At 35.1% G+C, this 17,080-nt stretch overlaps 1 protein-coding gene across 6 annotated transcripts in view; it reads left to right on the top strand.

Annotated features, from left to right (window-relative positions):
- The window catches only part of GRIK2 (glutamate ionotropic receptor kainate type subunit 2), a 725,919-nt gene that overhangs the window by 351,205 nt on the left and 357,634 nt on the right, over positions 1-17,080 (top strand). For all 6 annotated transcript variants that reach the window (XM_061131531.1, XM_061131528.1, XM_061131529.1 and 3 more), the window contains 2 exons: positions 5,315-5,368; positions 8,960-9,133. In XM_061131531.1, the coding sequence (XP_060987514.1) occupies positions 5,315-5,368; positions 8,960-9,133 (228 nt within the window). The remainder of the gene's footprint in view (positions 1-5,314; positions 5,369-8,959; positions 9,134-17,080) is intronic.

Genomic DNA, 17,080 nt, shown 5'->3' with positions numbered 1-17,080 from the left:
ACTATGACTTCAACACTATTCAAATCTTACAGCCCACTGAAAAACAATTATTATTAGCTCATACATGAGGGGATTGATGTAGGGGGTTAAATAGCTAGTATAAAGCTGTATTATATAGTAGAATCTGAATTTGAACACACATCTTTGGACTTTGTTTTTTAAGCTCTTTTATACATGCTGGCCCCGGAAATAAGTCAACTGTCTTGATAAAATTTAGGATAAGTTATCTCTACCAGAGGGTTATGCAGATTCAGATGTCAAATTATATTTCATAAAATATAACTACCAACAGTAAATGCCTGTTATAACATGGTTAGTTTATTAAGCAGATGTTTGTCTAATCTTCCAATATGGATGTTGATTTCACTACAATAAAATATTTAATTGGATTTGGAAAATTGCTCTAGTGTTATATTTGAGTAATAAAGAATGTAAGTACGGTTGTGGTTGTTTGGTTGGGACTTTTGGAATAAAATGATATAATAAAGTAAGCACTGGAATTTAGAGTTGGAATTTATTTTTCATTTAATAACAAAAATTCTTGATCATGTTCGTAATACACAGACTTGGAAAGAGTGCCTTTTCTTTATGCCTGGAGTGGGTAGCACTGTACTATTTGTCAGTGACAGATAGTATGCTTTCTCTAGACTTCCAACAAGTGTGTATGATGATCAATTGTCTTTTCTGCAGAGTAATTAACTCTGACTTATTTTGCTGTTTGAAAGGTGAGAATATCTATCACTTTTAATAATAGAGTTTCCATTCTTTCTTTTATTGATTTATCCATTATTTTATATTTGCTCTCTGATGTGTAACCTGCTATTTAGAAAATGAAAACAAAATTAAAGTTGTATTCAAAATATATTAAACAGTAAAATTATGTAATTTTAACAAGATTAGTAGGTGAAAAATCAGAACAAAAGTAAAATGAGAATATGAAAGTTAAGTTGAAGTCAGAATAACACTTTCACATAGAAAGCATGCTTTTCGCTTCTATAACACTGGCAGATCACATATGGTGAGGTTATTTTTAAAAACTTACCTTGTCCCAGAAAGCATTTGTCTCATATATGGATCTCAGTTAGCCTAGAAACCAATTCAAAAAGAAAGTAAATAGCTTATTTTTTGTAAATGTGGCAGTACATTAATAGGACTCCACTTTATGACTTATGAAATTGTTCCAAGATTCCTCAACACTGGCTAATGATGAAACTCCAAAGAAATGGTTTAAGAGTTGAATAACAGGCATAAATGGAGCTTTCAGCTTGTCTGGTTTACTCCAAGAACAAATATTAGGAATATCCAGAAAAAGAGATTTTTGTTTGTTTAATTTAAACTAACATAGCTCTTACTAAATTTGGAGCAACCTTGAATTTGAAGTTTTCCTGCCTCAAAGCTTTAAAAGTGAGTGAAGCCTGGGCCTGGCCAGATTTCCTCTGAGGCAGATTCAGGGCACTCATTGTCATACATGCGTTAATAGCAAGAGACTCCAGTCTTCTCAGATTTGCCAAAGAGAATCCTCTATGGTAGGGCCGAGATGATGTGCAGTAAAATCTCAGGAGGACATTCTATCACAGAGAGAAATAGCAACCAAGAACTTTGAAGTCTATATCATAGAATGTGAAATCAAATTTTTTAGCTTGGAAAATGTAAAAGCAGAAGCAAAGAAACTGCTGCAGCAACAAGAAGTAAAATAAAATAAAATTTCAAGAAACATGTATAAAGTCTACCACTCCCGTTGTTAACGTTAAACAATGTATCTCATGAGCTTCCCAGGTGACTTAGTGGTAAAGAGTCTACCGGCCAAGGAGACATGGGTTCTATCCCTGGGCCAGGAAGACCCCTGGAATAGGAAATGGCAACCCATTCTAGTATACTTGCCTGGGAAATCCCACGGACAGAGGAGGCCTGGAGGGCCACAGTCCATGGGGTCACAGAGTCGGACAGGGTTGAGCAACTAAACAACGATGACACTGATGTCCAGATAAAATGTGAAGGATAAACTGGCTGCAAATTGTACGCCTGAATAACTGTGTGTGTTAATTTGTCATATAATATTGTTAACACTACATCAGTTAAACGTTGGGAAATTCTAATGATATTTTTATTTTGGAAAAATTAATCTGTGGTATTTCTTTCCAGGATGGTGACATGGCACAAACAATTTTCTATTGTGGCCACTCTTATTTATCCATAAGAAGATGATAATTTTATTCTTTTTAATGTGATCTGAAGTGTGCATATAGTTCATTCAAATGTAGTACTAGCAAGACCTAAAGGCTTTAATTAAAAGATTGAGTGCAAGTTCTTTCTAAATTCCCATTGGAAATTACTAGCTCACCTTCCAAGAGAGTATCCCAGTTGTTCACTTTTGTTCATGTTATAGCTAAACTTCTCTACTTAGATCTTAGTTCAAAGTCCATAACTGACTCTTGTTTTCAGTATCAAAGACTTAAGGGAGATCAATGAAAGGCACACACAGTCCTGTTATTCCTTACAGTTTTCTTCTCAAGAAGACGAGGAAGAAACCTGCAGCTGATGCAGAACACTGTCTCCTTAACTACATCCCACTCTCTTCCAAAACATAATTTCCAGTATTGGCCTGAGAGTCCCAGGTTTTCAAATTATCAAGGAGGAAACAGTCAAAATTTTAGAATATGTAGGTTGTAAAGTGGATCTATATCTTTGGGAATATACAATATACCACTTTATAAAAGGCATAGATCATGCTGTATATACCAGCTCCAGGAGTCAGAGACCTGGAGTTCATCTTTACATGCTCTCTCAATTTGTTGGCTAATTTATTCATTCTTATTATGTCTTAGTTTCTTCACCTGTAAAATAAGTATGATAATAGGAGCTACTTCATAGGCTTTTTAATGAAGCTTAAATTGATTAAAATATGCAGTGTGCTTAGAATAGTACCCAACACATTTTAGGCATTATGTAACTGCTATTTATAGTTATGCATCTGAATTGCTATTTCTTTCATATACATCTCCCTATATTTCTATGCCTATTGAGTTCATAAAGTGAAAAACTGACATGGGTAATGCTGAGCTGTCATTGGAGAGTTCTGAAGTTGAGAAACCTTTACTGCATATCCATCAGGAACAATGGATACCTTCTACAAAGATAATCCTGTAAATTTTTATTTAATAAGAAGCATTTTCTCTCATTTTGCTTAAATGCAAACTTTATCAGTGTTATTGGCTCATATAATTGTTTATGTTTGGCTCATATAATTTTTATCAATTCAGGAAATATTATTTGTTTCCTAAAGGCTGTACATCTAATTCAACTGTGCTTGTGGCGGGTAGGGGAGGGTGTTCCCCACACCACAAGCAATGTTCTGACGCCAACTCATTGTCCTACAATCCAACTTAATTTTGACAGTATCTATTCAGAGATAGCATCAGCCTCCACAGATTAAGGGCTTAGTTCTATTAATATAAGACTGTCTTTCTCCCCCCTCCCCTACCACCTCAGATGCCAACCACAAATCCAGGTTATCATCTATGCTTCTAACCCACTGGCTATAGATTGGACATTTCTACAATCCCCTCCTTAGGTTTGTTTAACTTGCTAGAACAGCTCACAGAACTCAGAGAAACATTTTACTTACCAGATTCCCAGTTTATTATGAAAGGATATAACTCAGTAACAAGCAGATAGAAAAGGTGCATAGGTCAAAATATGGGGAGAGGGAAAAGAGCTTCCATGCCCCGTCTGAATAATCTGCTCTCCTCGCATGGTCACATGTTCATCAATGTGGAAGCTCTCCAGATCCTCTCCTTTAGGTTTTTATGGAGGCTTCAGTACATAGGTATCACTGATTGAATCATTGGCTTGAGATGATGGAACTCTATCTCCAGCCCCTCTTCCCTTCCAAGAGTTCAGGGGGCAGAGGGGGTTAGACTGAAAGTTCCAACTTTCCTTTAACAAGGTTGCTTTCCTGACAATAAGCACCCCCTCTCCCGCCCCTGCAATCTTCAGGGGATTTCCCCAAATCACCTCTTTTCACATAAACTCAGTTGTGGTTTAAAGGTGCTTGTCAAAAATAACAAGGCATTCATTTCACTTTTATGGCTCTGAAGTAATTTCAGGAAAGGAAGAAAAGAGACCAACTATAATAACAAAAGTTGTCCCCATTGCTTTTATCGTTTGGGAAATTCCAAGAGTTTCCAGAGCTCTGTGCCAGAAGTGGAGATGAAGACTAAATACATATTTTCTTATTATAAATCACAATATCACACTTTCTAAATTCCTTTCCTCTGCTCAATTCTTTGATGCCAACTTTCACTAACACATATTTCTCCCTTTTTAAAAAGTACATTTTATATGTCCCCCAAACTTTTCAAAAAACATCTGTCTTCTTGACTGATAGATATTAATTTGTAGAAACACAAATTTTATTAGCCCTAATTGGTTACTACCTACCTATGAACATGGAATACAGAGGATGTAGCTGGGGCAGCCACTTAGTAAACCAATTTGATTAGTTGTTTGTAGAAGAATATTAGATGTACCTGAGAATACTCGTTTACTCAGAGCTCTTCATTCAGCTAAAAAATGAATCATTTTTCAGCTATCATCACCGAATACTGTTCATTGATAAACAGCTATTTCAAATGCATTCTCTCTTTTCAGAGAGGAAATTGATGCTTCTTATGACTGGAAGTTCTGCTCCAAAAGCCCTTGTTTTAGGACTGATGGTCTAAAATTGATGAGGGCTGTAGAGGTGTGAAAATAAAACATAGTTAATTTCAATTGGTCTATTAATAAAAAGCAAAAAACACTTTATCTGTACAGTGGTGATTTACATTTGCTTCACTAATACTAAGAAAATGTCTAAAATGCTCAAAAAAAGTTCTGTTGGTATTGTGCTTTGGAACACTCTTTTTCTAACTGAGGAACACTTTTCAACAAAATAAAATGTGTTCCTTATTATGATATTTGTAGTAGGGACATTACAAATATAATGAACTAGGATGTGCTAATTTCAGGTTATGTTTCAAATTTAATGCCTCTTTTAATATGTAAAGCTATAAGCCTTACAATTGCAAACATTCAACTAATAGCTTTTTTATCAAGAGAACTGTTTCAGAAATTCCTTCCTAACCACTAATCTTCTTTAACTATGGAAAAAAGATTTAATTTGACCCAATTTTAATGTAACCTGAATATTATACACTGATTCTTCATTACATATTAACTATTTTCTTCTCATTTGTCTTATTGACATAAGGTATTTCATGTAATGTGTACCTTCAATGTTAATATTTTAATATTTATTTTATTTTTTACTTCTTAGGCATTAGCTATGGGAATGATGACAGAATACTACCATTATATCTTTACCACACTGGTAAGTAATTCATGAAAAATATAAACATAATGCTCTAAAGTTTCTTATAATGAATTTCAGGCTGAAAAATGGGCTTTGAGTGGGTAGAAGTAATATAATGGCAGCACTTATTTATAGTTAGAATTTATTTTATTTTTATAAAACCCAAGAGGAATTATCATCACAGATAACTAATGATTCTTGGTGGGAAGCTGTTGATTTTAAAATAATATAATTTCAGATATCAATTCAAAATAATGTGTCTTACTTTTATATTGCTTAGAAGACTTTCAGAACATCATGAATTTTAAGATTAGTTTGCTGAGAAATCAATGTTTTAGAAAAGCATAAATTCTTATCTTGTTACCTCTATTGACTTAACAAAAATCACATTTATTTAAGCTGCTCCTTTAGTAGATTAAATTTCTATTTTGTTTTTGCATATGTTAAGTTGGATTTTTTAAGTATATATGGTCTAATTTGCAAATAGCAAATTGAATGTTACCTTTATCTTTTGTCTTTAATACTCACTACAGTTTTTTCTTAATGTGCATGCAAACCTGACTTTTGTTTTTTATCAAGCCTACTTACCCTTAGCTCTATTTCTTACCAACACATTGCCCTAGTTTGCCATTCATTGTGAAACTGTTGCAGGAAGGGGGACCCCTTCCAGGGCCCGAAACTGGGCTCTTGTCTAACACTCGGAAATGAATTGTCCGAGGAGACACATGCTGACAAAGCAAGAGATTTTATTGGGAAAGGGCACCCGGGTGGAGAGCAGTAGGTAAGGGAACCCAGGAGAACTGCTCTGCCGCGTGGCTCGCAGTCTTGGGTTTTATGGTGATGGGATTAGTTTCCGGGTGGTCTTTGGCCAATCATTCTAATTCAGAGTCTTTCCTGGTGGCGCATGCATCGCTCAGCCAAGATGGATGCTAGCAAGAGGGATTCTGGGAAGTGGACGGACAGGTAGTGTCTCCTCTCGATCTTTCCCGAACTCTTCTGGCTGGTGGTGGCCTATTAGTTCCGTATTCCTTATCAGGATCTCCTGCCATAAAACAACTCATGCAAATGGTTACTATGGTGCCTGGCCAGGGTGGGCGGTTTCAATCAGTGTGCTTCCCCTAACAAAACTGGTATCTGTCTCTGCCACTAGTTCTCTCCTGCCCACCTCCCAGTAGGAGAGTGTCTCCAAGTTTGGGCCTGTATCTTATCTTCTTTTATCCTCTTTGATTATTTTCTTTAAAAGTGGCATGTATTTATAGCTTTAATCACTCCCTTTGTTCAGCTGAGATCTAAATGCCCATCTGTAACATTCCTGAATTGTTGTATATTGCTGCATTACAGAGCATTTCTAATTGTTGTGGCTTTAATATAATTTCAAGTTATTTAAACCTTAATGCATTGTCCTCTCAATTGACTCATCTTCTGAATTCTTCAAAAGTTCCATTATCTTTGACTCCTGTATCCCCAACAAATTCTACTGATTTTTCCTCTGTAGGGTCTCTCAGTTCAGCTCAGTTCAGTTCAATCACTCAGTCATGTTAGACTCTTGCTACCCCATGGGCTGCAGCATGCCAGGCTTAGGGTAGTGTCTCTAGTATGCATCTTCTTGCAATGACCAGTCTCACCAATACTCTTTCATTGTTAACTCAAAAGTTTTCTAGTTGATCTTCTTGCTTTTAGGAGTCTTAAATTTATCAGAACAAATTATTAAAATTTAGTTGATCACAATAGCTTCTTATAAAAACAATTCTTCTCCAATAAAGATGCTTCATACAGTAGGTTGTATTTTACTGATAAATACTAAGGTTAACTCCGCTGTATCTTTTTTATTACTTCTTACCAGGTGGCTTTTTGCAGCCCATGGGAAATTTAGTCATGGGCTGATGGAGAATGAGTAGGAGCCTTCACTTGTCAGCAAATTATATTTCAATGCTTTGCAACTCAGTTATGCCATAATCATAAGATTTTGGGAAATCAAAAGTATCTCTTAAAAAGGAAAAAAAATGGAAAAAAAAACTAGTATATATAGAATTCATTGGCCTATAATTGAAGGCCTTTTATAGTTTGATTCTAACCTAACTTCGCTACTTTCTTTTGTTGCTGTTCTCCTTTATAAATTCTCTTATAGCCAAAATGGTTTAGTCTCCTGAGTAGCTTTTATATTTTCTAATTTTTGTGTCTCTACTGACATTTGGTCTTTTGCCTATCAAAAGCATGACCATTCTTTAGTGGAAGCTCAGATCCCATCTGCTCTATGAAGCTGTCCCTGACTATAAAAGTTGAAAATCATTTGTCTTGCTTCTGACTGCTTGCACTTGCGCTCTTTTGCCCCTTTAGCATATATCGCATTGCTGTGTGTGTGTCTATATATATAGCCATATGTATATATAGTCAAAGAGAGAGAAATTCTCCTTGGCTAGACTTCAAACTTTGAAAATTAAAAAACTGGAAGTTCCTTATGTTTTTTCACAGCACAGAGCAGAAGTTAGGCCAGTGTCAGCTTCTCTCCACTGAATTTAGTTCCTATATCTAGTCTAGGGCTTCCTTTGTGGCTCAGCTGGTAAAGAATCGACCCGCAATGTGGGAGACCAGGGTTCAATCCCAGGTTGGGAAGATCCCCCGGAGAAGGGGAACGCTACCCACTCCAGTATTCTGGCCTGGAGAAGTCCATGGACTGTATAGTCCATGGGATCGCAAAGAGTAGGACATGACTGAGCGACTTTCACTTCACTGCACTTCATCTGGTGTGTACAGTTGTCTGGGTCTAAGGCAAGCTATGCCCAACCCAGGCCTGATGGCATTGATCTTGTCCTGCCTAATACTCCGTGGTTCTCATTGTTGTCCTCAATATCCAAGGATTACTAATGCTAACTCAAAGAGGGCAGAAGTCCCACATTTTGAATGTTCTAGTGACATCTGACTGCCCTGACAGCTTTAACCTCCTTTTATCTCCTGGGGAAACCAAAGGGCAGATCCAGAGCATTCACTGTATAGAGAGTGGAAAGGACAACCACAATCTAAAAGGTTATTTGTAGGGGAGTTGCTGAGTAGAGTGGAACTATCAGAGTTCTGTAACCAATAAGGCCAGTTTTGGTGACTTTTTTTCCCTCAACTTTGATATAATAAGCTAGAAGCCATATATCATAATTTATTTCTTAAAAATAAAAGGCAAGGCAAAAAACACAAAAATAGCAATAATCAAAGAAGCAAGAAATGGAAAAATACTTATAGTCAGTAAATGTAAAACACAAATGCATAAAATTTAAGGGCAAGCTATCCTTAACATAGAGAAGAAAGCTTATGCAAACTTTAAAGGAAGTTTGTAGAAAAGCCTATTGTTCCATTGGTGGAATTGGAATAATATATATATATGTACATGTTTAAGTAGAGTATATATATATATATATATGTATATATATATATATATGTTTACATCGCCAAAACATGACAATAAGTGTATTTGAGTCTTGGTGATTTGTGACGTTAAACATCATTTGAGACACAGTGGTGTTAACTATCCTAAGGGGAGCAAGAATACATGACTATTTCAATTACACTTGCTTATGAATATTTTCTCTTGATACTAACACAAAGAAATTTGTCTTTTAGGACCTCTTTGCTCTTGATGTGGAACCCTATCGATACAGTGGTGTTAACATGACAGGATTCAGAATATTAAATACAGAAAATACACAAGTCTCCTCCATCATTGAAAAGTGGTCCATGGAACGGTTGCAGGCACCTCCGAAACCCGATTCAGGTTTGCTGGATGGATTTATGACGGTATGAATACCTACTTTAAAGATAAGTTTGTGTAATTCAAAGTAACATTACATAAATTATTGAATCCTCTGGATCCAAACTTTGGTTTAGTTATCAGTGTTAAAGGCATGCTATCAGAAGCACAATTGCAAATAATTCTATTAACAAAAATTATCTAAATCAATTTTACATGGCAATTTAGGCTTTTATCCACATATCTCAAAAAGCATTACAACTACTATTAGAATACTACAATGAAAGGGATTTCTCTAGTTAGTTAGTCCATATATAGGATAAATTAGAGACTTGAAAAGAAGATATTAACCTGAAAGTTATCCTTCTGATCTTAACCACCAATATATGATTACTGTTCATCATGTTGGTTTCTGATATCTGATATCATATAAATGACAAAATTTTCCCCTGAACTTACCCTTTAAGTTTCCAGATTAACCAATAATCTCACTTGTTATTTTCAAGTCTTAGTTTTAAACCTAAAATCTACATTAATGCATAAACCATGAAAGGATACATTCTTATATAACTAGTTTCTTATACCAGTTCTGCCAATGAAAATCTAATGCCATGTATGTACATAATTTCAAATTTTCTTATAGCTATGTTAAAAAGCATACACAAAAGATAAATTTCAATATTATTAATTCATTTTATTTAACCCATTATACCAAAAATGTCATTGTTTATACAATCAATATAAAATTATGAGTGAGATATTTTACATTCTTTTTTTCTACTAAGTCTTTGAAAGTTGGTTTGTACTTGGCACTTTATGTATTAGTTCTGACTAGTCACACTTCAGGTTCTCAATAGCCAAATGTAGCTATTTGCTACCTTATAGGACCAAGTAAGTTTATACTGTACTATTTAACAAATTATAAATGTCTGATAAATTCTCATCAATCTATTTTCTTTAGATAAAGTTACTGCTGTAATTTAGGAAATTGCTCAGTACTTTGGCAATATTTATATTTCCTAGGTCATTAAAAAATATCTTTCTAAATGGAAACTTTATAAGCAGAAACACCCTCTATCCTGATGTGTGGAAAAGCCTTTTCTATATAATTGCAATGTTCCCATTAATTGTTTCAATGGGGCTTCAAAGTATGTTTTTAATGTTGTAGCAAAATAAGGGAAAATTTGTTATTTCTTTCCCTTTCGAAGGAGATTTAGTAATACAAACTGTCTTCACAGAGACTGTGAAAATAAATAAACTACTAGAATTTGAAAATGTCTTATATCCACATTAATCTAAAAGAAAATAATATGAAGGGAATTTTACTCCTTTGTATAAAAATAGGTGATTGACTAGTTCTAGTATTTTAGTTTTATCTTAAGGTATATTTGAGAGATTTTATTGGGAGGAAAATGCATAACCTAAAAATGAAGGTATTTTATTTTTCCTCTGAAGTACATCCAGATTAAAAATAAAATACAAGTAAGAATTAATTTCAAATATTATAGTTTATCCCCAGTTTGAAGATGGTGAATCAAACTTTTGGCACCTAGTAGACAATGGCACCCCACTCCATTCCTATTGCCTGGAAAATCCATGGACGGAGGAGCCTGGTGGGCTGCAGTCCATGGGGTCGCTAAGAGTCGGACACGACTGAATGACTTCACTTTGACTTTTCGCTTTCATGCGCTGGAGAAGGAAATGGCAACCCACTCCAGTATCCTTGCCTGGAGAATCCCAGGGACGGGGGAGCCTGGTGGGCTGCCGTCTATGGGGTCGCACAGAGTCGGACACGGCTGAAGTGACTTAGCAGCAGCAGCAGCAGCAGCAGACAATGTTACTTTTAAAAATTAAAATATATACTACCTTTTAAATTATTTTAATCATGTATATATTTTTCCATATATGCTTTCTAAGTCTCTTTACCTTTCTTTAATTTCAAGATGGATTTTGTTATTATTTATTCAAAACGTTGTAAAATGGTTTTAGGAAAAATATATTAGTAAGTATGACGGTCATAACACTTTCGTGCTTTAAGACTTCCACTGATGTGTCCAAGGATTAGTGTCCTGTTTTATATATCAGAATCAGAAAAATTATCCAGCCTTACTTCTGTACTCTCTTTATTTTTATATGATTCCTGTATGATGCTACATGTCATCCCCTGAAAATTCTAATAACTTAAGTAGACTATTGAAAGAGATAAATTCAAAGGAGGGTAAATTAATTTCTTATCTAGAAAGGTAGGGGCTCTCGGAGAGAATTAATTTTCATAAAATGGATCAAAAAGACAAGTGTTAGGATGAATGCTGTTGGGTTTTTTCTTTCTAGTCCATCCCTCAGTTCTGCCCTTCTTCTGTACTGACAAGTAATTTAGTGGGAGTGGATAACTGATAGAACAAAAACGCTTTGATGAGAAAATGATTAGCCTACTTATTGAAAAATCTGGGCATTGTATATAATCCATAGATATTGACATCTTCAGAAGAATTTTTAATGCCAACACTCTGTTCTTTGTTGTAGTCGTGAAATAACTTTTCAAATAGATCTTAAATAAGAAAAAAAAGAAAGTATAAGAAATAATTGCCTCTTTATTTATATATTTTTATTTGAGTTTCTGGAAAATATAAGTTTCATCAGAAGGCTTATAGGAGAACATTTTTTAAATGAGTGACTGAAGATAAATTTCCTTAGATGAGCACTTTTTTAATATTTTTTACCTAAAAATGTCTACCAGCTATTTATGTTATTATATTTATAAATAGAACATGGAAAACAAAGTATTTTGGAAATAAACATAAAATTTGCTGTCAAAGACCTTTTAAAATGGATGCAGACTGATGACATTTTTTACAATTTTCCTTTTGGAAAATTGATATTATCTTTTAAAATATTTTCATTATATAGTATTATTTAATATAAAATATTATATGTAAGATATTTTATTATATAAAATTAATTAATTATAAATAGTACAGGCTTATTAAAAAATAAAACCAGTATGAGATCTGTATAAAAATGTTGGTGTATTTATACCTTGTTATGAGTATTCTCTTTCTTTTCCATTTAAGTTTATATTGTAAGTATTGTCCTAGTTATTAAAGGAAAAGAAATTAATAAGCTATTTCCTCTGTGAACAGAGTAAGGAAATTAAGAGGATTCTAATTAGAAAAGAGAAGAATTATAGCCTAGCATTGTAAAGTTGGCGACATTCCGTTTAGTCAATTCATGAGATCTCAGTGTTTATATATCCCTTGTTCTTTTTTTTCCCTTATGGTCCCATAAAGAAATAGATTATCAGCAAAATTCCTGGAGTTGGAGCAAGACCCATTATTATCAGTATCATAGTCATTTGTCACTATGTAAGATCACAGTGCTTAGACTTTCACTTTCTTTATATTTGAGCTATAAAAAGGAACAATGAATGAGATTCATAAGAATTTTTCTGGTTGACTTAGCACCTTAATTGACCCCTGGGCTAAGTGTTTATCTGCTAAGTGACTTGAATACAAGACTATCTCTCCCATAGTTGTAGTTCCTTCTTCAATGGTTTGGGAGCATCATATTAAAGATATTAATGTTAGTAGCAGCTCAGTAGAATTCTTATCTTTATTTGGTATAAACCCAGTCAGGAAACCAAGTCACATAGTACACCCAAGCCTGATCTCATCAGGAAGGAAGGAAGCCCAACCCTCTTCCTTCACACAGAGGAGTTTTGTTTTTAACTCCTGTCACCTTTCTTCCACTCTTCCCCAGGCCACACACTGCCATCCAGGTAGTGCTTTCAGATCTTCCCTAAAGGACATGGCTACCAACTCCTTGGAGAATCCCGTGGACAGCGGGGCCTGGCAGGCTACAGTCCATGGAGTTGCAGAGTCAGATGCAATTGAGCAACTAACACAGACCTGAACCCTCATTGTAAAACCCTTTCTCTACTGCTCCTCCTTTATTAATTATTTTACATATCGATGCCCTTGGGAGTGGGGAAACTCCCTTCACTGAACATTATCACTGTCCTTTACCCCATAATCCAATGGCATTTCACCCCATCTTCTGACCAGATATCTACTTTCCCAGGCACAATTACCATAGGGTGGGAATTCACTTTTTTGAACTCATCAGAGTTTGACAGTGGTTGCATTCACCATTGATTTATTGAGTTTCCAGCAATCTTAGTTTAAGAGAATGAAATCTAGAAAGGTAAATTTTAAGTTCAGCTATATCCTGGAACTCCTTCCCAGTGCTCCCAATATGCCTTGCATCTTTTTTCTTTTCTTTTCTTAACTAGAGGATAATTACTTTACAATACTGTGATGGTTTTTGCCTTACATCAGCATGAATTGGCATTAGGTATACGCATGCCCCCTCCCTCATGAATATGCCATGAATCTTAATAATTAACAAAGCTGTAATCCAGGTAGTTTACAAATACCATTCTTATGTTGATATATAATACTACATGTGTTCCTTGACAAGGTAGATTTGCAACACATTATCAGTAATGACTGTTGATTGGCTTTCTCATTCAAATTACTATAGGGAGGTTACTGGTTTTGGAAATTGAAACTCTTAGATATTTACTTCTTCATTTTCTTTCTCCTCTCTTCACATCCATCCAACAATCAAACACTATCAAATTTATTGTATCAATATCTTTCTTAACTGTATTCTCTTTCCACCCCTGGAGCTATGCCTTGACTAAGGACCCCATGGTCTCTCCCTTAGCTGTTGGAGTAGTCTCCTCACTGAATCCCACTCCTAACTTCTCTCCTACACTTACCTTTTTCCTAGTGTGATCTTACCAAAACATTACCTGTAACTCCGTGTCATTTGTTAGGTGAAATTTTAGCTCATTTGCCAAGCCTTCAAGACCTTCTATGATGCGGCTTCTGCTATTTGTCCAGCCTCATGTTTGCCTACTCTCTGCTCTTCCGTCTCACCATCCCACCCTGGCTGAATCAGCAGCGCTGATACACCTCCCCATTTCAGTACAGAACATCCTCACTGTCTGAACCACTTACCCCTGTTTGAATGTCTGGTGTATTCCTACTCGTGCTGTAATTTTCAGGACTTACGTAGCATTTTCTGTGAATTTGCTCTGAGTCCTCTAGATATTTCAAACATGTGCACCTTTATTTATGCACTTGATATACAACTCCATGTTAAAATTTAACTCTGGGACTTTCATTTGTTTTCATGCCCCTTTCTCAATAGATTGTAGGCTGTTTCAAGCAAGAATTAGGTTTTGTCTGTCATTCCTGAAGGCCCTAGATTAAGTTCAATAACCAATGCAAAGCAGGGAGCTCATCATGAAGGATGACTGCCTGCCTGAATAAATGTGTGGGTTAATTTGTTTTAATCAATGCTGCATGCCTATTCTAATCATTTCCCCAAATGTGTTCTGGAGAGCATTTTTTTAATCTACCTACAAGTATTTTATTATCAAGCTATATAATCACTTAGAAAATCCAATTAGGCTAGTCTCGATTGTTAGAATAGTACCTGAAAAGACAAAAAATTAGAAGTGCTTTTGATTAAATAGTGAAAATTTAGTGAGTTAGAGTAGTTCCCATTCTCTTTTACAAAAGAAGGGAGGATATTTATAAGGGAGGTGAGTCTTTATGTATTTAAATTCCAGTGTCCTCCTAACTAAACATTATTTCTTTATAAAAACAGACCATGATCCATAAACTATTATTTCTTTCATCATTTGATTAACTTAAAACATAATGTCCTGCATATTCATTCACAGCAGGGAGTTAGCTCATGAAATAAGGGGGCACAAGTGATCACTGTTACTGTACAAAGGTTTACCTTTAGAAAAGTCAATGAAAATAGTACTACAGAGAAATAAAGGATGAAGGGCAGGCTGTCATTTGCTGCTAGAATTACAATCTGCCTTAGCTGTTGTGTGCTTGTCTTAATTAGCTGTAGCTACTTTATTTGATTCAGTTGAAATGAGAATAAATACAGGACTTTGCCAGATAATGGGTCAAACTAACTTGCCATTTTTTAATCAATAAGGACATTTTGAAAAGGGTGGTTTTATTTCATAAGCCACTACAACATCAAAAGTATAAAAAGTAACACAATAATGAATTAATTATCCTTTCTTTGATCAGCTTTATTCATGAGTATGTTGTACTCAATACTCTGGATTTTATACCAGGAACTCAGGGTGGTAATGAAGTCAGTACTTCTCTTTCCTCAAAGAACTTAGGGAACTGACAAAATCAAAAGACTGTGGATGTCTTACTGATCACATCTCATATCTTTATGAGTACAAAAATCATATTCCAACTTTAATTTTTAATTTCAAACCGATTTGGTATTTCTTTAGTTGTTCTACTTCCTAAATTCTCTTTCAAGTTCTTGTTAAAATCCCTTGTTTTCCACACTATTTTGTGACAGCAAGGACAAATATACATATTTACCAGGGACTTTAGATAACTCCTTAGCATTTTGCTGAAAATGTGTAACATTTCACAAAGTTGATTTGCATAAGTGGTATTTTCACTCTGGTCTTTACCACAGAAGAAATGTTTTGTGGTCTGTATTATAAATGAATATGGCAGAAAATATTTCCATAAAATGTTTCAGGGTATGTAATGAAGTCATAAGCACAACACTTATTTACATTTGTATATGACTGATTTAATGAATGGTAAAAGAACATGAGTATGTGGCATGAATAAGAGAATGGTCTTGTATTTCTTCACTTTATATACCTATTAATTTTCCTTGATGTACTAAGCTGCAAGTTGAATCTGAATATAAATAATTGAGATGACTTGGCAACCTCCGTTGTTCCATTAACATGGAAGATTCCATCTAATTGCCTTAGTTCATCAGCAGATTAAATAATCAGCATTTATATAAAGCTGATAAAGAGATGAAGTTTCCATTTTAAGTAACTGTTTTTTACATGAAAGATGGCAGTAGTCCACTTCCTTCATAGTCGTGTTATTTTTTAGGTCAATTTTAAAACTTTCCACTTGGAAAAAGTAAGGTTGAATCAAAAGGCTTGCTATCCTGAAAATCAAAATTTATCTTCAAAGCATTGATCTCAGATCATGTACTACAAACTTGTAAAGGATTAATACATTTCTGTTCACAGTTTTCCTCAGCTCTTTATTGTATATTTAACAGCTCCATAGCTACTTATGTATGTAAACAATCACAGAGGGTATGGGGAAGTATATTTAAACAAAAGTCTATGTTGTTCAAAATGAGGGTCCCTGAAGTGATAGTCAATGACAAGAATACCTAGAGAAGTTGATGGCCAATTTTCTGACAAGAGGGCAACATTCAACATTTCAGAGTCTGGAAATTGCAACATTCTGAGATTTAAGACTCCACATTTGTACTGATCATCAGGATAGAATTGAAGCAATGAATGTAACCTTGAAATTAAAAACAAAAACACAAAAAAAAACTTCCAAGCAGATCTGAGATGGCTGCATGGCCTCACCGACTCGATGGACATGTGTTTGAGTAAACTCCGGGAGTTTGTGATGGACAGGAAGGCCTGGCATGCTGAGATTCATGCGGTTGCAAAGAGTCGGACACGACTGAGCGACTGAACTGAACTGAACTGATACATAGAATAGTAGATTATATACAAAGGAACATCCCAAGACTATAGTCAGAAGCATATAAAAGAATCCTTAAGCATCCAGAGGTGAAAATTGTGTGTGTGTGTGTGTGTGTGAGTGTGTGTGTGTCACTCAGTCGTCTCTGACTCTTTGTGACCCTGTAGACTGTACCCGTCAGACTCCTCTGTCCATGGAATTCTCCAAGCAGGAATATTGAAATGGGTTGCCATTCCCTTCTCCAGGAGATCTTCACGACTTAGGGATTGAACCCAGGTCTCCTGCACTGCAGGCAGATTCTTCACCAGCTGAGCCACCAGAGAAGCCCAGAGCTAAAGGTTAGGCATGATTAATTCAAAACCAGAAAAGAATGTCACACGTATTGCTTATTCATAAACTTTA

The sequence above is a fragment of the Dama dama genome, chromosome 28, assembly GCF_033118175.1.
Source record: "Dama dama isolate Ldn47 chromosome 28, ASM3311817v1, whole genome shotgun sequence".
NCBI classification, from domain to species: Eukaryota; Metazoa; Chordata; class Mammalia; order Artiodactyla; family Cervidae; genus Dama; species Dama dama.
The sequence above is the reverse complement of the archived record's forward strand: the minus strand, read 5'-3'. Positions and strand labels throughout refer to the sequence as shown.